At 38.3% G+C, this 22,014-nt stretch overlaps 2 protein-coding genes and 1 pseudogene across 2 annotated transcripts; 2 read left to right on the plus strand and 1 right to left on the minus strand.

The window, feature by feature from the left end:
- Positions 1–7,869: 7,869 nt before the first annotated feature.
- On the plus strand, positions 7,870–13,994 carry LOC149051160 (microfibril-associated glycoprotein 4-like). Its single transcript, XM_089196080.1, has 4 exons — positions 7,870–8,190; positions 9,148–9,268; positions 9,444–9,855; positions 12,939–13,994. The coding sequence occupies exons 1-4, from the start codon at positions 7,870–7,872 to the stop codon at positions 13,165–13,167; spliced, it is 1,083 nt and encodes a 360-aa protein (XP_089052206.1). The 3' UTR covers positions 13,168–13,994.
- Positions 10,916–11,499, minus strand: LOC149051161 (uncharacterized; annotated as a pseudogene).
- A 688-nt stretch (positions 13,995–14,682) lies between the features above and the next one.
- Positions 14,683–20,892, plus strand: LOC113684042 (microfibril-associated glycoprotein 4-like). Its single transcript, XM_089196082.1, has 4 exons — positions 14,683–15,081; positions 17,330–17,450; positions 17,625–18,036; positions 19,817–20,892. Exons 1-4 carry the CDS (start codon positions 14,722–14,724, stop codon positions 20,043–20,045), a joined length of 1,122 nt encoding a protein of 373 aa, XP_089052208.1. The 5' UTR covers positions 14,683–14,721; the 3' UTR covers positions 20,046–20,892.
- Positions 20,893–22,014: the final 1,122 nt, after the last annotated feature.

Raw genomic sequence — 22,014 nt, forward strand, 5'->3', positions numbered from 1 at the left:
GCAAGGGTAAAAAATTCAAATTGTCTCAATTTTTGCACACAAGTAGACCCTAGTAAGACAAGAAAGGCTGTGTATTTTTTTTCATCAAATATGTTTTTATTTTCGAGAAAAACGAACTTTTCGTTTTCACCCTCCAGAATCGATGGATCGGGTTATAACAGGCCGAAAATTGAACACTTTCGCTCGCTTCGCATTTCAAAGATACTTCGTCTAAGGAAATCTTATCAACGTGTATTCTTTCATAGACTCTTCGTCGTCTGTAAAATGTAAGTTGTGTAGGAATTGGTTGCTTAGAAGCTTTTAGCCATGCAAAAAAACAATTAGCTCTTTTCCGTTACAAAAGAATGTCGGTGAAGAAAACCTCTTTTTTCACCATGTGCCATTATTCGGAATTCCACAAAATTACATATGTAAATTGCCGAAGGAATGATCTTCAAGATGACGTAAAGTTTTCTTTGGGAAAATGTTTTCTCGCGACGTAGGAAACTCTTCAAATTAGCACACGGAAGACATAAAATCACGCCATATGATGATTGCGTGACCAAAGAGTGAAGGAGCATTCCTGCATTTGAAATTACTCAAAATCGTACAGGAGGAAGTTTTCAGAAACAAATAACAAATTTATACCGAGTTTTGTTAAATTATTTTGTCTTTTATCATTTGAAGTTTGTTTCTGTAGAGATATCCTGCCATCATTCTGTCTAGTACGATTATGCACCAGTGCTAGCAACGGTATACGATATAAAAACTTTGCTGTTCTCTCGCATACGAATCTTAAGTTTCTGCCTCTTGTTTAACTTGCTAACCCGTGCCTTTTAACTAGCCTTTGGAAAATGAAAATCCACAAAATGTTACCTTACAAAGGCCCTTGCAGGAGTTAAGTGAGGGCTTGCATGACCTAATTTGCATAATAGCGGTACGAGTCGTCGTGCTCGTGTGACAGAATAATTTGGACTTACGAGTGGGGTCGGTCGACGTCATTTGAAGAGGCAAAAATACGAGGAAAAGAAATAATGTGTCTAGATATCCATTTTGCTCTGAGTTTTCCTAAATTTGTACTCGTGTTATTTTTTTTTTCTGCGTGAGTAAAACTATGATGTTTGTTGAATTTTCTACTTAAAAGCGAAATTAAATTAACAAAACTTAATAAACAATCCTCCATTCGATTTTTCTCACTTGAAACTAAGAAAAATAATTATTTCCCGCCCCCTTTGAATCAGATGTCTTGCTTGTAAATGAAATGGAAGCTTCTTGCTCATTTAAGTTTATAGTTGAAGGTGCTTGCTCGTACGACCGACAAGACAGGAGTAAATTATTTGAGGTGATTCCATTGGTGTCGTGCAATAAGGATGTACAGGGTCATAAAAGTGCTTGATGTTTTGCCGGAGTTAAGAACGAGCGTAAACTTAACCTTGCCCGAGCAGGTATTTTTTACATGAGTGCAAAGGATATAAACGCCTTAACAATTTGTCCATTCCACCGTTCTGAGCTTGGCGAAGAAGCCAGAATACCTACAGAATTCCAGATGATTGCAGGGATGTCCGCCCTGATCTCTCTCGAAATCGAGAGAGCTGTACAGGAAGTGGGAGGCACAACCGATACGAAAGAAGATTTGGCTTTTGTGACTTTACAGTCCAAACAATGCATAAATTCCCGGAAATCGCATTTACTGCGTTCAACAAACCACGACGAGTCCAGACTAGACGTCATCTATGAGCTGGATGAATTTTCTGCCTTACTGGTCTTAGACCGGGCAATGAAATATCTATTAGAGAAATTTAGGTAGAGCCAAACAGACTGGTTTGGTAAGAGAGATCTGCCATGGCATATCACGGTTGCGACGAGAAAGGGAAATGATGGCAAGATTGAGATGATGACATTTGTACACTTATTTGAGACCTGTAACCAGGACAGTTCTGCAGTTCTTGCCATACTTAACGACGTCTTTCGTCGACTGAAGGATGTCATGCCTCAATTACAATCCATTTATCTCAGACAAGACAACACCGGGTATTACCACTGCGCTTTAACCCTGGTTACAGCCAGCAAAGTAGCAGAGCTAAACAATCTCTTCCTACGCAAAATGGATTTTCAGACCCCCTAAGGAAGGAAGGGATCTTGCGATCGGAAAGCTGCAACGATCAAATCCCATATGGCCATCCAGTTGAATTCAGGCCACGATATAGAGTCGGTATCTCAAATGCAGGAGGCAATAGAATCATTTGGATGTGTCCTTGGAGCAAAAGCAGGCCTCCTTTGTTTTCCATCAAAAAGCCAGTGAAATGGGATGCTGTGAGCTTTGTCAACAACGTTCAGTATGGCGAGGAAGGTGTGAGCTATGGAGATCCGGCTACGAAATTGGAAGAGGCAAATTCATTCCTTGGAGCAAGTTTCATGTTCCTGACCAAGACAAAGTTCTAACACTGGAATGCAGTGCAGCAAGCGAAAACACCTACAAGCAGGCAAATTTCTAGTTTTTTTCTTGTCTGGCCTCAAAGCCAAGTCTCGAGCACCAAGAGGTCAACCAGAGCGATGACGCTGAGCAAATCAGAGCAGAAAAGGAGAGCCAGCTTCAAGCAATGAGTAAAAAGGTGATGTCTGAAATTTCTATTCAGCACGCAGATCCAGTCTTGTACAACGATTACAGCATTTGTGAACTAGTTAAGAATTCTAAGCTTTAAAACTTTTCAATCAAAGTTTTAAATGACATTTGTACTTCTTTCGGACTTGATAATTCCCAGGTCAACGTTAAGAGGAAGAAGCCGTATGTCGATATTCTAACAAGCCTTGTCATGGACTACCAAAGTCAGGCAAATGGGGAATGGATGACAATGTTTGATCGTCCCTGCAGCTACAGTTAGTTGTGAATTTTTTGGTGTACAGTCCTGCTGACACAGTTTTGCAACTGTACTTTTACCGAACAAAGAAGCTGAAATTTGTTAGAAGCGCCGAAAAGGTTATTTGCTGTTTAGAGCAGTGACAGTTAAGACAAGCGATATCGACTCTTTCGCGGTTAATTCAGTTTTGTAAATTTAATTGTCTTGCCTATACGTCACAAAGCGAACAGACATTGCGATAATTAAAAAATGTTTTCACTCCAGCAGAAAAAATCAACTTGGGTAAAAATAAAGGCAAAATCAGAACTAAATGGATATTTAGACTTGCTTTTTCTTTTTTACGTAATTGTGTTTAAATTAAATAATGACCGTCGAGCGACCATAACTGCAATTATGCGAATTGGGTCATGCAAGCCCTTACTCGGTCCACTTAACTCCTGCAAAAACCTCCCTTTGAAAACTCTGTTGGTTTTTATCGAGTGCTAGTTAAAAGGCACGGGTAAGCTCATAGAGAAAGTTAAAAAATGGGCAGAAACTTAAGATTCGTATGCAAGAGAACAGCAAAGTTTTTAAACGTATACCGTACTGGTGCACTGGTGTATAATCGTATTGGACAGAACGATGGCAGAATATCTCTGCAGAAACAAACTTCAAATGATAAAAGGCAAAGTAATTTAACAAACTGGTTATAGCTATGTCATTTTTTTCTGAAAAAGTTCTACTGTTCGATCCGAAATCATTTCGAAGGCAAGAATGCTCCTTAACTCTTTGGTCACGCAATCAACATATTGCGTGATTTTATGTCTTCCGTGTGCTGTTTAGAAGAGTTTCCTATGTCGCGAGAAAACATTGCCCAAAGAAAAATTTACGTCATTCTGAAGATCATTCCTTCAGCAATTTACACACGTAATTTTGTGGAATTCGGAATAATGGCACATTGTGAAAAAAGAGGTTTTCTTCACCGACATTTTTTTGTAACGGAAGAGAGCACATTGCTTTTTCGCATGGCCAAAAGCTTCTAAGCAACCAATTCCTACAATTACTTACATTTTATAAAAGACGAAGAGTCTATCAAGGAGTTAACGTTGGTTAGATTTCCCTTGATGTAATATCGTTGAAATGCGAAGCGAGCGAAAGTGTTCAATTTTCGACCTGCTATGACCCGATCCATCGATTCTAGAGGGTGAAAGCGAAAAGTTCGTTTTTCTCGAAAATAAAAACATATTTGATGAAAAAAATACACAGCCTTTCTTGTCTTACTAGGGTCTACTTGTGTGCAAAAATTGAGACAATTTGAATTTTTGACCCTTGTCATAAAAATTTCATTTTTGTTTGATTTTTGCACGGATGTCCTCTTTAAAACACATTTTGAAAAGTTTAGAGCGGAAATTTGGAATTTTTTCGTTGAGTTCGTTACGTTTTTGGATTTTAGTTCGGATTGTAATTCGCATAATACAACCTGGCGTGAAAAAAAATCTGTGTGTACAGAAAATGGTGACGATATTGATTAGAATGAGAAAATGATGATGCAAGAAAATTGAAGCGAAAATCGTCAGGAATAAATTTGAAATGAAGGCAACGGCCAATGAAATGGATATGGCTACAATGAGAATGGCTAAAAAAATGTTGGATCTCTACTAATAGGGAAGAAAGGAAAAAGATAACTTACGATTTCCTTGCGTTGCTCCTTGGTAAGTTTCTATAGGTAGTTGTCCCACCGAGCTTATTTACACAAAGCTATGGCAGCTATGATCAAAACGTTACCATCTTTTATTAAGGACAGCCAACGCGCACTTGAAATTTTTCGTGACTTTAATTTCCTTGGCCAAAACAAACTTATTTTCACTAAGGATATAATTATATTCTATCTTAGTGAGTCCTATCCTAAACTACTGTATTCTATTCTATCCTATCCTATTCTACTCTATGATACTGTATTATAAATCTAACTCCTTGTCTCTCTCTCTTTCGCGTCCTCTTTCCTCAGAAATGAAATAAGGCAACATAAGTTTTATTCTTATTCCAGCCATATGCAGTTTTCCACGAAAGATCAAGATAGTGATCTAAATAATGCAAGCTGTGCCCAACTCTTCAAAGGGGCCTGGTGGTACAACAAGTGCCATGCGTCCAATCTAAACGGATTGTATTTGAACGGCCAACATGCCTCTCATGCTGATGGAGTCAACTGGGGCACGCTAAGAGGCCATCACTACTCACTAAAACGCACCGAGATGAAAGTAAAAGCCAAGGGATAAGATGGTTTCTATCGTGGGGTGACAAAACATGATTCTAAGTATGACGACATCAAAGAAACTTTTTTTTACAGCTTCAATAGGATCAATCCAGACCGACTTATAACTAAGGCAAAGCATATCGTTAGAAGCAGCCATAATATGCTCACTTCTTGTCAATTATTGCAGTAGATAGTATGAGTTTTTTATGGTGAACCTGGCCCCGGTTGTTCGAAGGGTGGATAACAATATCCACTATCCGGTGGATGCCACAATACGTTTTAGCGATTTATGCATCGGATGGCGTTATCCGAACTGTGAATAACTAAGACTGGTCTATTCGTGGTTAATTACAAGGGCTTCTCCCTGTCACTATTATTAGATTAACCTTTGATTTGTGTTCGTATTTTTATATCTGCAAATACTCATTTCCTTGGGCGGGTGCTGATGTGGGTTTGAGTGTCAAGTCAGCAAGTTTCCCTTATGTGCTTCTGGTTACTTTCACTTGCGTTTCGCATTTGTTTTTCTCCGGGCACCTTTATTCGTGGATTTACTTATTTCATTAATTAATTTAACGTTTTTCACCGGATTAGATTTTTAAAGAAAGCATCAAGTTATGGATGGGCTTAAACTCACGCACAAGCCTTAAGGAAGAAAATCTTAAATGAGCAAGTTTCTACACATAGAGACAACGATGATGGGCAGAGAGGAGACGTCAAATTCAAATTTAGTTGAATCGTCAGCGATAAGTCAGGGGGGAGGGTCTGGGGACTCCAGACCTTCCCCCCCCTCCCCCCCTTCCCCCACCTTCCCCCCCTCCCCCCCTTCTCCCACCTTCCCCCCCTCCCGATACAATAATTCTTATTTAAATTTCACTCAACAAGACCGAGATATCGGTCGATTAAGCGAATGGAAACCTCTTATCTTTTTTTGTAAAGGTTCATAGTTAGTCAATCGCTTATTTTTTGTAATCAATGGTAATTAACAAATAAATTATTCTGTCATTAAAACCCTTTTATATCTAAGATACTTGCTAGCTACTGTAATGTGAATTTCATTTTGTATTGCTGTATTCTTGCTAGGTCAGGTTATATACTAGTTTTACTACTACTCGACTAGTTTTAGTTAACTGCGAGCAGTGGAACTTGTAATTAACTAGTCAACTTGTAACTTGAGACAGTCAACCTATGAGACTAAATAATTCTATGAGACTAAAAGACTCAATAAGATGGAGAAACCTCCATAATTAGCAATGGTTTAATTCTTATTTTTTTTGTTGCTTTGAGCTTTACGTTATGGCTACACTAGCAAATACACTCCCATAATGGATGTAATTAGAATGAAAGACAGGCTTCTTTTGGACGAGATAACCTCTGACAGCGCAAATCCATAACATGAACTTTTACCAGCTCAGAGAGCTAGTAGCCTCAGGAAAAGAGGACATAATTACATCCTGCCTCCAGTCAGAACCGAACGCTTTAAACGTTGCTTTTTCAATAGATGTATTTTCGAATTTGTGTAGTTACTTAGTCTTGTATATACATAATAGATAGATATATGTAGGAAATTGTAAGTCCAGACGTTTTGTTTCTGGACGTGCTTCTTTTAATAAAGATCTTTACTTGTATCTCCATCAAACTTTACAGAATTTTTGGCCGTTATATCAATGGTAGCGGTAATTATTAAAAGACTGACTTATGTAAAACTTGATTGCAATAAATGACGTGAAATGAAGTTCGGACTGTCATTTTCGTGTCATTTACTCTTAATTGTACCATCTACTTACCTCTGATTCAATTGAATCGAATTATGATGTAATGTCTGAGGCATTTCATTGTTCATAACCGGTGTGGGTCGTTTTCAAAGTCTTCCCACCTCTTATGGAGACCTATCTTAAGACGTCATTTTGATGTGCCAAAGGTTTTATCTGGGGTTCCTGTTTGTTCGGTTTCCCGCTCCTTAGATCACATGACACTCGTGACTCTATGTGCATCGACTGTGTCACTTTTAACCGTTTGTAGTATGCAAACACCGTTAGGGCCTTTATTTATTTGAATTATACTAAATTCTGTTCAAAAAACCTATACTTTCTCATGTTGTGCCTTTCTAGCCTTTGTTTGTATGTTGTCGACTCACCTTTAATACTTGTCTACTTCTCTTCTGATATTCCTATCATCACTTCCAAAATTAATTATTAACCGGGCGAAACGTTTTGTAAAAGACTGCTATTTCAATAAAGTTTTTGTTTAAAATTTATTAACTTCACCTGCGCGCGTGTGCGTGTGTGTGGTCTCACAAAGTTCCAATATTCCCTTTAGATATTTTTTTATATATTACCACGAAATTCGTTCTTACGATTTGAATTCATTCCCCCAAAATATCAAAACACAATATTTTGATTCCTCGACAGTTCATTGTACCAAAGGATATAAGATAAAATGTTGTTTATAAGCTTTCGCTATGCGACCTTTCGGGCGACTTTAAAGTTACAGTTCTGATTTTGGTAAATAGTTTCGTTGCCCTCATCGTATTTCAACAGAGGCATCTTACGAAATTCTTTAAAACTAAAATATAGGTTGAAAATCATCCTTAAACAGCAAAAATATAGTTGTTCAAAAACATGAATAAATTTTTAAAAATGTTATTGTTTGATTTAAATATTGCCCTATCATGCCGGTTAAAGCATTTAAATCAATCAACATGATATCTTTCTACTTTCACTGAGGTTCTGTGTTAATAATTAATGAAAAAGAGCTAAAACCCTAAAGATCACTATAATTGGCAACATTTCTTGCGAAAACATGTACGCAACACTCCTCACTTCCTTGGTAATTACTTTAGCAAACGGAGAAAGTCGATTGACAACATCCAACTACAAAGCTATTAACTTTTCCAGAGAAATAAGAGGACGACGGCTTCACGGAAGGGTTATCAAGGAAATTGAAGTGGATTCTGAGAGTTCTTGTCGACTGCTTTGCGTGGAGGAAAGTTCATGCCTGTCATACAACTTTGGACTCGGTGAAAACAAGAAGATGTTTAAATGTCAACTAAGCGACTCTGATCGCTTTGCTAGCTTCAAGAATTTCACCGCAGACAACACATTTCTCTACCGAGGAGTGAAGGTAAGAAACTTTAGATATAATTTTTCCAGAATGCAGCGGGCAAGCATTATATTGCCTATATGATGAATTTTGTGTAAGTGTATGCTGACAATAAATGTCAACTAAGCGACTCTGGTCGGGTTACTGGACTGAGCAATTCCACTGAAGACCCCCAAGTTCTTTATAGAGGCATAAAGGTAGGTAATTTACCTCAATTTTCGACTCTTTTACTTAATTCCAAGTGGTATTATGTATGATTGAAGGAACGATGCAGATGTTTATATATTGTATTTGGTAATGGTAAAGAAATACAATTTTAGAATTACTGTAGAACTTTTCTTATCATCCTCTGATTTTGAAAGTGTAAGATTTAAACTTTAACTTTGCATTGGGCCTGTAAACTTGACGGCTCAGAAACGAGATGTAATCCAGTGTTTTCGATTTGAAAAAGAATGTGTTCATTCGTTATTGGCTAAGAACAGGAAACGTTACTCTACGCCTTTGAGGGACATTTTAAAGTAATAATGAGTACTGATGACTAATGCATTTTATGTTCCTAATCTAATGTTTTCAAAAAATGCTGTCAATGAAAAACTATATTTAAATTGAAATGCTTGCTTCTCTTGTCGTGGATAATAGCTGTAAGATAAATTTCTAGAAGTCTTCGTCATGTTGACACGCATACCATGGAACTTTTTCAGAACAATTCGGTTACACTTGATCGCCCTTAATCATCCGAGAATACTAGAACGTCTAATCATTCGGAGATTTCGAATGAAGCAAAGGCAGCACATTTCCCTCAGTTATTTAAAAACCCTGAGAGTTATTCCGGCCAGTTAACTTAGTGTTGGTCGCTCTAGAAGCTACTGATTCCATCTTAGAAAATAAAACAGGTGCAATTTTAAAAGTCTATCAATCAAACAATTCACAGGGTACCTTTATTTTGATAAAAGTAATCAGGTGCTTTTGTTTTAACAGAGCCATTGTGAGGTCAGCTCTTTCCTTTGTGCAAAAAACGAGATCTGTGTTCCCAACTATAAAGACAACACTGCAGAATGCAAATGTCGTTATGCTTCTGGATATACTGGAAAACCATGCGGTGAGTAACATGTCGCACGCTTTTAATAGTTTGCCACTTTATATTGACTGAGTGCATGCGTGAAGTCTTAAGTATCCCAATTTGGATCAAGTAAAATGACTCAGTACAGCTCATCCACCCTGGTCAATTAATTAATTTGAGCTCTATTAATTATTTCTTTTTCTTCTAAAAACAGAAGCAAAATGCTGCGCTCAACTACTTAAAGATGGTTTCACTTCCAATGGTGTGTACACCATCAATCCAGATGGCGGTAAGCCAATACCAGTGTTGTGTGATATGACCACGGACGGTGGAGGTTGGACCGTCTTCCAGAGACGTTTGGACGGCTCCGTTGACTTCTATCGTGACTGGAAAGCTTACAAAGAGGGGTTCGGAAGTTTGAGCGGCGAGTTCTGGCTCGGAAACGACAATCTTCACCGTTTGACGAATGCCAGTGACGTCATGTTGAGAGTTGACTTGGAGGACTTTGAGGGGAACATCACATACGCCGAGTACAAGACATTTAAGGTGGCAGACGAGGCTGATAATTACAGACTCACTCTCGGAGAATACAATGGCACAGCGGGAGATTCCTTCATGTATCATAGGTAACATAAATAGTTAAGAAATGCATTGGTGTTGAATGTGTTAGGTTCTCTCTCTTTGTTTTGGGCCGAAGTAATGATCAACCAAAAAGGTTTCAAGAAAAGTCTCATGTACGCTTAACTCTTATATTCTCTCTTGATATTCTTTAAGAGTGAAGTTCCTTCTGAAAATGAAAGGTATAGGAATTGTATAGGTCATTGGGCAGAATGCCTATTGCTCTCGCAGTGGCTAAAATATTATAGATCTCTGATATTAGCGACGAAGCGTAAACAGGAAGACTCTCATTGGTCGAAGATCACGCGCGCTTTCCTCCGTGACGAGAAAACAAAAATAAGTCAGTTGAATGAAAAGCGCTCGTCGATACCCTGAAGATTAAGAATGCCGATTTGAAAGATTAATTTTGTTCTAAAGTTTTGCGGCTTTCCGAACTGCCTACAGCAAACTGCCATATGCTGCCTAGAATGATTAGGGAGATTAAACTAACAAGGGACTGGTTTGCATGCGTCCTGGTCATTTCTTTCTACGTCGCGAAGGTGTTCTTGGAATTGGTCACCTAATCGTCTTCCTGTTTCACCAATGTATAACTCTTTGCAATGAGTGCAAGTTATGCAGTAAATGACTTGCCGGAGGTGCACGTTAAGTGATCACTGATCTTAATGGCTCTCTTGGGTCCCGTCATTTTCTCTATGTTATGAATGAAAGGACAGTTTTTGCATCGTGAGCGAGCACATTTGAAAGTTTCAGGCTGGTCTTTGGTTTCAAATGAACTTTTGACCAAAAAAAGTTGCCTATGTTTTTGTAACGCTTGAATGAAATTAGTGGAGGTTGTGAAAAGACAGTACCAGTCTCTGAATGGTTTTGGACTAATTGAAACATTTTTCTAAGAATGATAGATTTAACTGCGTGGTTGTGAGGGTGAAATGTGAGAGTGAATGAAATGCAATCAGTGTTTTCCTTCTCAGCCGTTTTTAATGCTGACTGTCGATCGATTTGTTGGGCACGGTATGAAATTCTTGACGTGTGGTGGATGCGAAGGTTAATATAACAAGTACCTATATCTTGCTAGTAAACACTAGTACATAGAACGTTGCCTTAAATTGAAATTTTGGTGTCTAGAGTAGCCAAAGAAGTGTCGGAAACTTCCCATGTATATTTAAGAACTGGATGAAAGGAATTGACGACGATTACAAATTAAGTGAGCTCCTCTCTAGTAGAAGAGGTAGCGCCGATGTAGCTATCAATGTAGCGGTCGTAAAGTTCAGGTTCAGTGGGGCCGTGGTATTGACTAAAAAAATTGGTGTTCGATAAAACCTATGAAAAGATTGGCTTAGCTGGGTACCATAGTTGTATCCATGCCGGCTACGCCATTAGTTTGTTTGTACTAGTTGCCATCAAGTGAAAAATAATTGAGTATAAGTGCTAGTTCGGTTAGACGGAGTAGTGTTTCAGAGCTAGGTTCCTTAACAATGCGTTGATCGAAAAAGTATTTGAGGGCCCCGAGACCTCCATTGTTGGGAATGACTATAAAGAGATGTAATAGCCATAGTGAAAATAAGTTTTTTTTGGCCAAGGGAATTAAAGTCACGAAAAACTTCAAGTGCATGTTGGCTGTCCTTTATGTAAGATAGTAAAGTTTTGACGTACATGTCATAATTTTGTCTAAATAGCTGGAAATAAGTTCGGTGGACAACTGCAGGCAGAAACGATGGGTCGGCCTGGGTGGTTAGGTTTGTGGATTTTCGGTAAAAAGTAAATACACAAAGTTCTAGGAGTGTTGATGGTGAGATTTTTTGCAGTGGCGAGCAATTCTTGTTTAGTTAGTAGATCGTTAGTTGTGTTTTTCACAATGTTTTCATTGATGAAAGTGAGATCTTGGTCAACTTTGGCATAAAAAGAGGTCTCAGAAAGTTGACGCAAAGCTTCTTTTTGGTAGAGGTCGGTCAGCCGAACAAAGACTGCACAGCCTGTGTTGACCGCTTTAATAACTATGTCTTTGCGCTTTTTAGTCTTCTTAATGCCGACCACTCTTTTGAAGAAAGGTTGGAAATTTGGTGTTACGATTAAATTTCAGTCTTTTAATATCGTGGCGATATTTTTTGATGAAAAAATCTAAAGATGTGAATTGGACCTCTGGGGGACTGAAAATTCGTCGATTTTTCCGAAATGGGAACAAAATTTAAGCTCTTACTAAGAACTGATTTTTCGGAATCGGAAAGTGGTAAATTTTCGGGAATGCAAATTGCTGTTTTGAGGCTTTCAGGCAATGAGTCGCTATTTTTTTGATGACCGATAAGTTGGTCGAGTTTTTGTGCCTTAATTTGGTGCAAATGGTTAAATATTTTAGAACAGGCATCCTGAATTTTGACACGAATAGATTTTACCAAAGCAACTGGAAAAATTTTAGAAAGTTCAGAGCGGCAATGTAGAATTTTTTCGTGGAGTTCGTTGCGTTTTTGGCACAAAGCTCGGATTGTGATTCTCATAATATCACCCGGTGCGAAAAAAAAAATTGTGGGCGCACTGAATTTGGTCACGACATTGATTAGAATGAGAAAAAGAAGATGCATGAAAATTGGACCGAAAACCCTTAGGAACAACTTTGGAATGAAGGCAATGGCCAATGAAATGGATGTGGCTTCAGTAAGAATGACCAAACGGAATGCTAGATCGTTGTCCCACTCAACTTATTTCCAGCTATTTAGACAAAATTATAGCACCTATGGTAAAAACTTTATCATCTTACGTTAATGACAGCCAACACACACTTGAAATTTTTCGTGACTTTAATTTTCTTGGCCAAAAAAACTCATTTTCACTGAGGATATCATTATATTCTATTCTATTGTGCCCTATCCTAAACTACTCTATTCTATTCTATCCTACTTTATTCTACTCTATGATATTATATTATAAATCTACATCTTTATCTCTGTCTCTCTCGCGTCTCCTGATTCCTTCTTTAAAGCAATTTGTCAAAGTAGTTCCCTTAAGCAGAATTCGTTTTCTAAGTTTTAAGTGAAAACTTTATTCCCCAATGGCTAAACAGAAATGAAACAGGGCAACTTAAGTCTTATTCTTATTGCAGCGGTATGCAGTTTTCCACGAAAGATCAAGATAGTGATCTATATGGTGCAAGCTGTGCCCAGATCCACAAAGGGGCCTGGTGGTACAAATACTGCCATAAATCCAATCTAAACGGATTGTATTTCAATGGCCAACATGTCTCTCGTTCTAATGGAGTCAACTGGTTTACTTTCAGAGGCTTTTACTATTCACTAAAATGCACTGAGATGAAAGTAAAAGCCAAGGGATAAGATGGTTTCTATCGCGGAGTGACAAAACATGATTCTAAGTATGACGACATCAAATAAACTTTTTTATAGCTTCAATAGGATCAATCCAGACCGACTTATAGCTATGGCAAAGCATATCGTTAGAAGCAGCGAAAATATGTTCATTTCTCATCAATAATTTCCGTAGTTAGTACGATTTTTTTATGGTGAACCTGGCCCCGGTTGTTCGAAGGGTGGATAACACTATCCGGTGGATACCGCAATACTTTTTAGCGATTTATCCTTTGGATTGCGTTATCTGTCCTATGAATAACTAAGCCTGGTCTATTCGTGGTTTAACTCGTGTTTTTTAACTATTTCACCATTATTAGATTAACCTTTAGTTTGCTCGTATTTTTATACTTGCAAATGCTCATTTCCTTGGTTGGGCGCTGATATGGGTTTGAGTATCGCGTTTGCAAGTTTCCCTTGTGTGCATCTAGTTACTTTCACTTATATTTCGTATTCGTATTTCTCCGGGGTCCTTAATACGTGGATTTATTTATTTCATTTATTTACTTGATGTTTGCCAGATTTTTATAGAAAGCATCAAGTTGTGGTAAGGCGTAAACTCAAGCTTAAGTCTTAAGGAAAAAAAAACCTTAAATTTGCAAGTTTTTACATAGAGAGACACCGAAGATGGGTAGGGAGCAGACATCAAATTCAAATTAGTTGAATCTTCAGCAACAACTCGGGGAGGGGACGGTGTAGGGAATCCACACCTTCCCCCCCCCCCTCCCTATAAAACCCGTGAGTAAGTTTATTCCATGTCTTTCACCAAAATTCTTTCAACGACAGTACCACATATTACCACTACTGAACTAGAAGTGTTAATTGAGAGTTCAAATTTCATTAAACATGTGTTAAATTAATTGAGCTCGAGTTTATACTGTATTTTCCGAATTAATGTGTTGTAACCCACCCAATCAAAAATTCCTCGATCCGCTTTGTATCTTTTAAGCCCACAGGACGTTTGTTTACCATTGGAGCGGGGATCAGAAAAATAGGTCAGTAAACGGTAAGCTCTAACTTATTTTATAAAGTTTTGTCAAAGAAGTCGATGTTACTGGAGGCGACGAAACGTTTACGAAAACATTAGAGTCAGCCTGCGAGCAGCACGCCCCAATCATTAGCGCTGCAGAAAGCGCGTTCCTCCGCCAGTGGGAAGATTTGAGACGAGTCGAGAGAGGTTTGCCAGAGGTCTGGAACCAATGATTGGCGCAAGACCCTCTCGCCGACTCGCGTTGCTCAAGGGCTCTCACTGATTGGAGGCTCCTATAATGGGGACCTGATCGCAGTCAAAACACTAAAATTAAAATCAAAGTTATCTCAGGGTACTTTCTAAATATCAGTAAAAAAAATTCCTCCAAAATTCAAACATACAATTGCAACTACCAGTGACTCTACAATAACGAGTCTTGTTTACTTGATTGATTGTAATTTCAATCCATTGAAATTTCAACAAGTTCAAGATTAATAATTAATACCGTGAAGTTGAAAACCGAAAAAATTGCGACCAATATCAAACACTGAGAGATGCTGAGGAATCGAACTGAGAGATTCCGAAGTATGCATCTGCTTAAACTGCTTCTAGTGTCTCTAACGATTGCTTTTACATACGGAGACCCTCGAATGACAACACCTGTCTTCCAAGCCGTTAACTTTGCCAGAGAAATAAGAGGTCGACGCCTTAATGGAAGTGTTATTAGAGAAATACAGGTGGATTCAGAGAGTTCTTATCGACTACACTGCGTGAAAGAAAGCTCATGTGTATCATACAACTTTGGATTTACAATAAACAACAAGAAGTTTAAATGTCAACTAAGCGACTCCGATCGCTTTGCTAGTTTTAAGAATTTCACCGAAGACAACAAATTTCTCTACCGAGGAGTGAAGGTAAGAAACTTTAGATCTAGTTTTTCTAGAATGAAGTAGGTAAGCATTATATACCCTGTAGAATAAACTTTTTTAAAATGTGTGCTGACGTAATGTGTAAAATTTTGAGTGTTTCAAGGTTCTAAACAACTTCAGATTATAGGAAAGAACTCAAATTTCCTTACTTTTAATGAAACAAAGACAGTGTAACCAACTGTGTTATTAAAACCACATATCCTTAATATTCTTGTTTCAAATTGAAAGATGAGGGTTCTTTCGAATATCATTCTGAAAAGAATTGGAAAGAGAATGGAAAAAAATGGGACGAAAATTCTTACAAAGTTCTTAACATTTCGTCGATCTCGTAAGATCAAGTTCGATTTATCCTTTTCAGTTTTGATAAGAAGTTTCGACTTGATTCTAATACTGTGAGAGATAAACATCTGCAGCATACAAAGAATGTTTTCAATTATTTGAATTTCTGTAAAACATATTCATTTCATGCGAAACACTCCATATGCATGTTTTATGAGCAAGCTTATTATGACTGAGAAACATTTCATCTGTGAGGCCATTAAAATTTAAAACTTCATTGTATAATCCATTTGGTATCGTGGCGATGACTAATTTTGCTCAAGAAAGAGGTATCTTTAACAACGCTGATGTGACAAATGCACGTGATTTTTTTGAACGAAACGTTTTAACTGAAATGTTCTTTGAATTCTTCTTCTTCCTTCACTACCCCACCTCTTTCAAAAAAAAAAATACTTATAGGGGATCTTTCAAACATAAAAAATCGTAATTAATTTAAGAGATCCTCGCAGCTAAGAACACTACTGAATTTTTGACTGAAAGTAGGACCTGAAAAAATTCAGGTCCGTACGGGATTTGAACCCATGATCTGTGCAATACCGGTGCAGCGCTCTACCAACTGAGCTAACAAGCCAACTGGGAGCTGGTCAATATGTTGAGTCCAAATAAACCATCCAAGTGATGAATAATGATTTTAGATATATGAAATTTATATATTTGCACTGCGGTGCAGAAACGAGTTTAAGAGATCCTCGCAGCTAAGAGCACCACTGAACTGGTAGTTGAAAATAGGACCTGAAAAGCTAGCTCAGTTGGTAGAGCGCTGCACCGGTATCGCAGAGGTCATGGGTTCAAATCCCGTACGGACCTGAATTTTTTTCAGGTCCTATTTTCAACTACTAGTTCACTAGCGTTCTTCGCTGCAAGGATTTGTTCTGTCTGTGCACTATTCGCCATTACCTCTAACTTGATAAAATTGCAGCGCAGATTCCATTTTTTAGTCCATGCTGCTAGCTCATCGATATCGAATTGTGGCTCCTGTTTTTCTTTTTCTACGTTTACCAGTTCCTTTCACATCTTAGTGTCATCAGCGGACACTAATTTAATAATGTTGGAAATGTTTGATGATATTTCATTGACGCATATTAAGAAGAGAATGGGAACAAGGATCGTGCCACGGAGACACCAAATAACACACGGGTCCAGGGAGAGTAAGTGCCACGCACCACGACACGTTCTGGGCAGCCAAAGAGATTTCTACACCAAGATAGAAGACTGAGGTCTATCTATTCCATGCCATTTTGGCTAAGGCAGCAATCGTTCATGGGGTACGAAATCGAATGCTTTCGGAAGGTCTAAAAATGACATCCGTTGGTCTTGATTTGTGTCTGGGAGCCGGTCAGTCGTTAAAACAATAAATATATTTAGTTATCTTATTCAACACATTGTCTGTTGTAAATGCACTGCGGGTGCAATCTATAACAAGCCAGAAAGTACGCAGCGAAAACATTAAGTTTGCCTGGTTGATTTAACTTTACTTCAGAAAAAAAGATGTGGATATGCAGGTGCTTTTAAACAATTTGAGCCTCGCGGTCTGAAGCCGTCCTACTGATATTTTTCCCTCTCTTGCGACAGAGAAGTGATCTCCAGTTTCTTTTAAGCCCACCGGTGGGCAGATTTCAGAACAATTCAATGATACTCGATCGTCCTTATCTGAGAAGACTAGAACGTCTAACTTTTTGGAGTTATCAGATCAAAGGTAACGCATTGCCCTCAGTTTTTTTAAAACCCTGAGAGTTAGTCTGGTCAGGGAACGTAATGTTGGCCTCTCTGGAAGCTTATGATCTGAATCAATCTGAGAATACGAAACACATGCAATTTTAAAAGCCTATCAGTCAATCAATTCATAGGGTACCTGTATTTTAGTATAAGTAATCAGGTGCTTTTGTTTTAACAGAGTGATTGTGAGGTCAGCTCTTCCCTTTGTGCAGAGAACGAAATTTGTGTTCCCAACTATAAAGACAACACTGCAGAATGCAAATGTCGTTATGCTTCTGGATATACGGAAAAACCATGCGGTGAGTATCATGTCTAACGCTTTCACTAGTTTGCCACTTTATATTGACTGAAAGCATGCGTGAAGTCTTAAATATCCCAATTTGGATCAAATAAAATGACTCTTACAGCTCATCCACCCTGGTCAATTAATTAATTTGAGCTCTATTAATTATTTCTTTTTCTTCTAAAAACAGAAGCGAAATGCTGCGCTCAACTACTTAAAGATGGTTTCACTTCCAATGGCGTGTACACCATCAACCCAGATGGCGGTAAGCCAATACCAGTGTTGTGTGACATGACCACAGACGGTGGAGGTTGGACCGTTTTCCAGAGACGTTTGGACGGCTCCGTTGACTTCTATCGTGACTGGAAAGCTTACAAAGAGGGGTTCGGAAGTTTGAGCGGCGAGTTCTGGCTTGGAAACGACAATCTTCACCGTTTGACGGATGCTAATGACGTCATGTTGAGAGTTGACTTGGAGGACTTTGAGGGGAACATCACATACGCCGAGTATAAGACATTTAAGGTGGCAGACGAGGCTGATAAGTACAGACTCACTCTCAGAGAATACAACGGCACAGCGGGAGATTCCTTCATGGATCATAGGTAACATAAATAGTTAAGAAATGCATTGGTGTTGAATGTCTCATACACGCTTAACTCTTATATTCTCTCTTGATATTCTTTAAGAGTGAAGTTCCCTCTGAAAATGAAAGATATAGGAATTGTAGAGGTCATTGGACAGAATTCATATTGTTCTCGCAGTGGCGAAAATATCATAGATCTCTGAGCGGCGAAGCGTAAACAGGAAGACTCTTATTGGTCGAAGATCACGCGCGCTTTCCTCCGTAACGAGAAAACAAAAATAAGTCAGTTGAATGAAAAGCGCTCGTCGATACCCTGGAGATTAAGAATGCCGATTTGAAAGATAATTTTTTATTCTACAGTTTTTGCAATAATTGCAAGTTATGCAGTAAATGACTTGCCGGAGGTGCACGTTAAGTGATCACTGATCTTAATGGCTCTCTTGGGTCCCGTCATTTTCTCTACGTTATGAATGAAAGGACAGTTTTTGCATCGTGAGCGAGCACATTTGAAAGTTTCAGGCTGGTCTTTGGTTTCAAATGAACTTTTGACCAAAAAAAGTTGCCCATGTTTTTGTAACGCTTGAATGAAATTAGTGGAGGTTGCGAAAAGACAATACCAGTCTCTGAATAGTTTTGGACTAATTGAAACTTTTTAAGAATGATAGATTTAACAGCGTGGTTGTGAGGGTGAAATGTGAGGGTGAATGGAATGCAATCAGTGTTTTCCTTCTAAGCCGTTTTTAATGCTGACTGTCGAAAGTATCTTTGTTCAAGGTGTTAGAATCATCCTCTTTGTCGTGAAAAAATGACTCACTTAAAATCGGCGAGGGAATTTTTTAACGTCTTTCTTGACTGAAAATTCGTCGATTTTTCCGAAATGGGAACAAAATTTTAGCTCTTACTAAGAACTGATTTTTCTGAATCGGAAAGTGGTAAATTTTCTGGAATGCAAATTGACGTTTTGAGGCTTTCAGGCGATGAGTCGCTATTATTTTGAGGACCGATAAGTTGGTCGAGTTTTTTGTGCCTTAATTTTGTGCAAATAGTTAAATATCTTAGAACAGGCATCCTGAATTTTGGCACGAATAGATTTTACAAAAACAACTGGACAAATTTTGGAAAGTTCAGAGCGGCAATGTAGAATTTTTTTGTGGAGTTCGTCACGTTTTTGGCACAAAGCTCGGATTGTGATTCTCATAATATCACTTGGCGCGAAAAAAAAATTGTGGGCGCACTGAATTTGGTCACGATATTGATTAGAATGAGAAAAAGAAGATGCATGAAAATTGGAGCGAAAACCCTTAGGAACAACTTTGGAATGAAGGCAATGGCCAATGAAATGGATATGGCTTCAGTAAGAATGGCTAAACGGAATGCTAGATCGTTGTCCCACTCAACTTATTTCCAGCTATTTAGACAAAATGGTAGTACCTATGGTAAAAACATAATAATCTTACGTTAAGAACAGCCAACACACACTTGAAATTTTTGGTGACTTTTATTTCCTTGGCCAAAAAAACTCATTTTCACTGAGGATATCATTATATTCTATCCTATTGTGCCCTATCCTAAACTACTGTATTCTATTCTATCCTATTTTATTCTACTCTAAGATATTATATTATAAATCTACCTCTTTATCTCTGTCTCTCTCGCGTCTCTTGATTCCTTCTTTAAAGCAATTTGTCAAAGTAGTTCCCTTAAGAAGAATTGGTTTTCTAAGTTTTAAGTGAAAACTTCATTCCTCAACGGCTAGACAGAAATGAAACAGGGCAACATAAGTCTTATTCTTATTACAGTGGTATGCAGTTTTCCACGAAAGATCAAGATAGTGATCAATTTGGAACAAGCTGTGCCCAATACTACAAAGGAGCCTGGTGGTACAAAGACTGCCATATATCCAATCTAAACGGATTGTATTTGAATGGCCAACATGCCTCTCATGCTGAGGGAGTCAACTGGTTTAGTTTCAGAGGCCTTTACTACTCACTAAAACGCACTGAGATGAAAGTAAAAGCCAAGGAATAAGATGGTTTCTATCGTAGATGACAAAACATGATTTAAGTATGACGACATCAAAGAAACTTTTTTTATAGCTTCAATAGGATTAATCCAGACCGACTTATAGCAATAGCAAAGCATATCGTTAGAAGCAGCCATAGTTTACTCATTTCTCGTCAGTAATTTCCGCAGTTAGTATGAGGTTTTTATGGTGAACCTGGCCTCGGTTGTTCGATGGTTGGAGAACACTATTCACTGGATAAATCTCTATCCGGTAGATAGCGCAAAACGTTTTAGCGATTTATCCGTTGGATAGAGTTATCCGCCCTGTGAATGAGTAAGCTTGGGCTATTTGTGGTTTATCCCCAGGGATTGTCCATGTCACCATTATAAGATTAACCTTTAGTCTGTTCGTATTTTTATCATTTCCTTGGTCGGGCGCTGTGGGTTTGAGTGTCGCTTTGGCAAGTTTCCCTTATGTGCTTCTAGTTACTTTCACTTACATTTCGTATTCGTTTTTCTCCGGTGACTTTTATTCATTTAGTGTTTGTCGCCGAATTAGATTTTTAAAGAAAGCATCAAGTTGTGGTTAGGCATAAACTCACGCTTGATTCTTAAGAATTATTATTATTATTATTAACGAAGATGGGCAGGGAGCAGACACCAAATTCAAATTTAGTTAAGTCTTCAGCGACAACTCGGGGAGGGGATGGTCTAGGGACTCCACACCTCCCCCCCTCCCTACAAAATCCGTGAGTAAGTTTATTCCATGTCTTTAACCAAAATTCTTTCAACGACGGGATCGCATATTACCACTGCTGAACTAGAAGTATTAGTTAAGAGTTCAAATTTCATTAAATACTTGTTAAATTAATTGAGCTCCAGTTTAGACTGTGCTTTCCGAATCAATGTGTTGTAACACACCCAATCAAAAATTCCTCGATCCCTTTGTAACTTTTAAGCCCACAGGACGTTTACCATTGGAGCAGGATCAGCTCCGCCTCCCTCCTCCCCAGCCCTCCCCTGACAATGTATTCCTGATTTTGCTTTAATCTCGTTTATTTTTTTCTTTTATTGACGAAAGCTGTATATCTACACTCTTGATACAAAATTATTGTATAACCAATGTTTAATAAACTTGAAATATGAACTTCAAAGTTGAAACCTAAATTTACCACTTGTAAATCGAGATAATTCTAAGATGAAATCTGGTATGACTGAAAACAGATAAGATGTGAAAATGATCCTAAAGTCTTACCCTTTTCACATCTTAATAAAGTGGCCAAAGAGATTGAAATGTCCTCCAACACATTATTTCTTGTCGTTTTATCATGTCCAAATAACCTGGATTTAAATCCATCCGGAGATCTACCCATAATACTTCTTTTGTTAATTATCATTTTGCATTACTGGCTGTAGAAATAACTAAGCTGCATAAATAAGACCTAATTACTGAGACCAACATAAACGGATCCCGAGAAAAAAAATTCAGTAAACGGTTGGCACTAACTTATTCTCTAAACGTTTTGTTGAGGAAGTCGATGTTACTGGAGGCGACGAAACCTTTACGAGAACATTAGTGTCATAACCTGCGAGCACCACGCCTCAGTCATTAGCGCTGCAGGAAGCGCGTTTCTCCGCCCGCAGGAGGATTAGAGACGAGTCGGGAGAGGTTGCCAGAGGTCTAGAACCAATGGTTGGTGCAAGACCCTCTCGCTGACTTGCGTTGCTCAAGGGCTCATTGGAGGCTCCTATAATGAGGACCTGATCGCAGTCAAAACACTAAAATTAAATCAAAGTTGTCTTAGAGTCCGTGTCTAAATTTCTGTAAACACTTGACTCTAAAATTCAAAAACATCTTATCGGAAGTTGCCAACGCCAGTTATAGAAACGCTTTTGATTTTACACAGTGACTCTACAATAACGAGTCTTGTTTACTTGATCGATTTTAATTTGAAATTTCAACAAGTTCAAGATTAATAATTAATACTGTGAA

This window comes from Pocillopora damicornis, chromosome 2 (assembly GCF_964200805.1).
Source record: "Pocillopora damicornis chromosome 2, jaPocDami1.2, whole genome shotgun sequence".
Lineage (NCBI taxonomy): Eukaryota > Metazoa > Cnidaria > Anthozoa > Scleractinia > Pocilloporidae > Pocillopora > Pocillopora damicornis.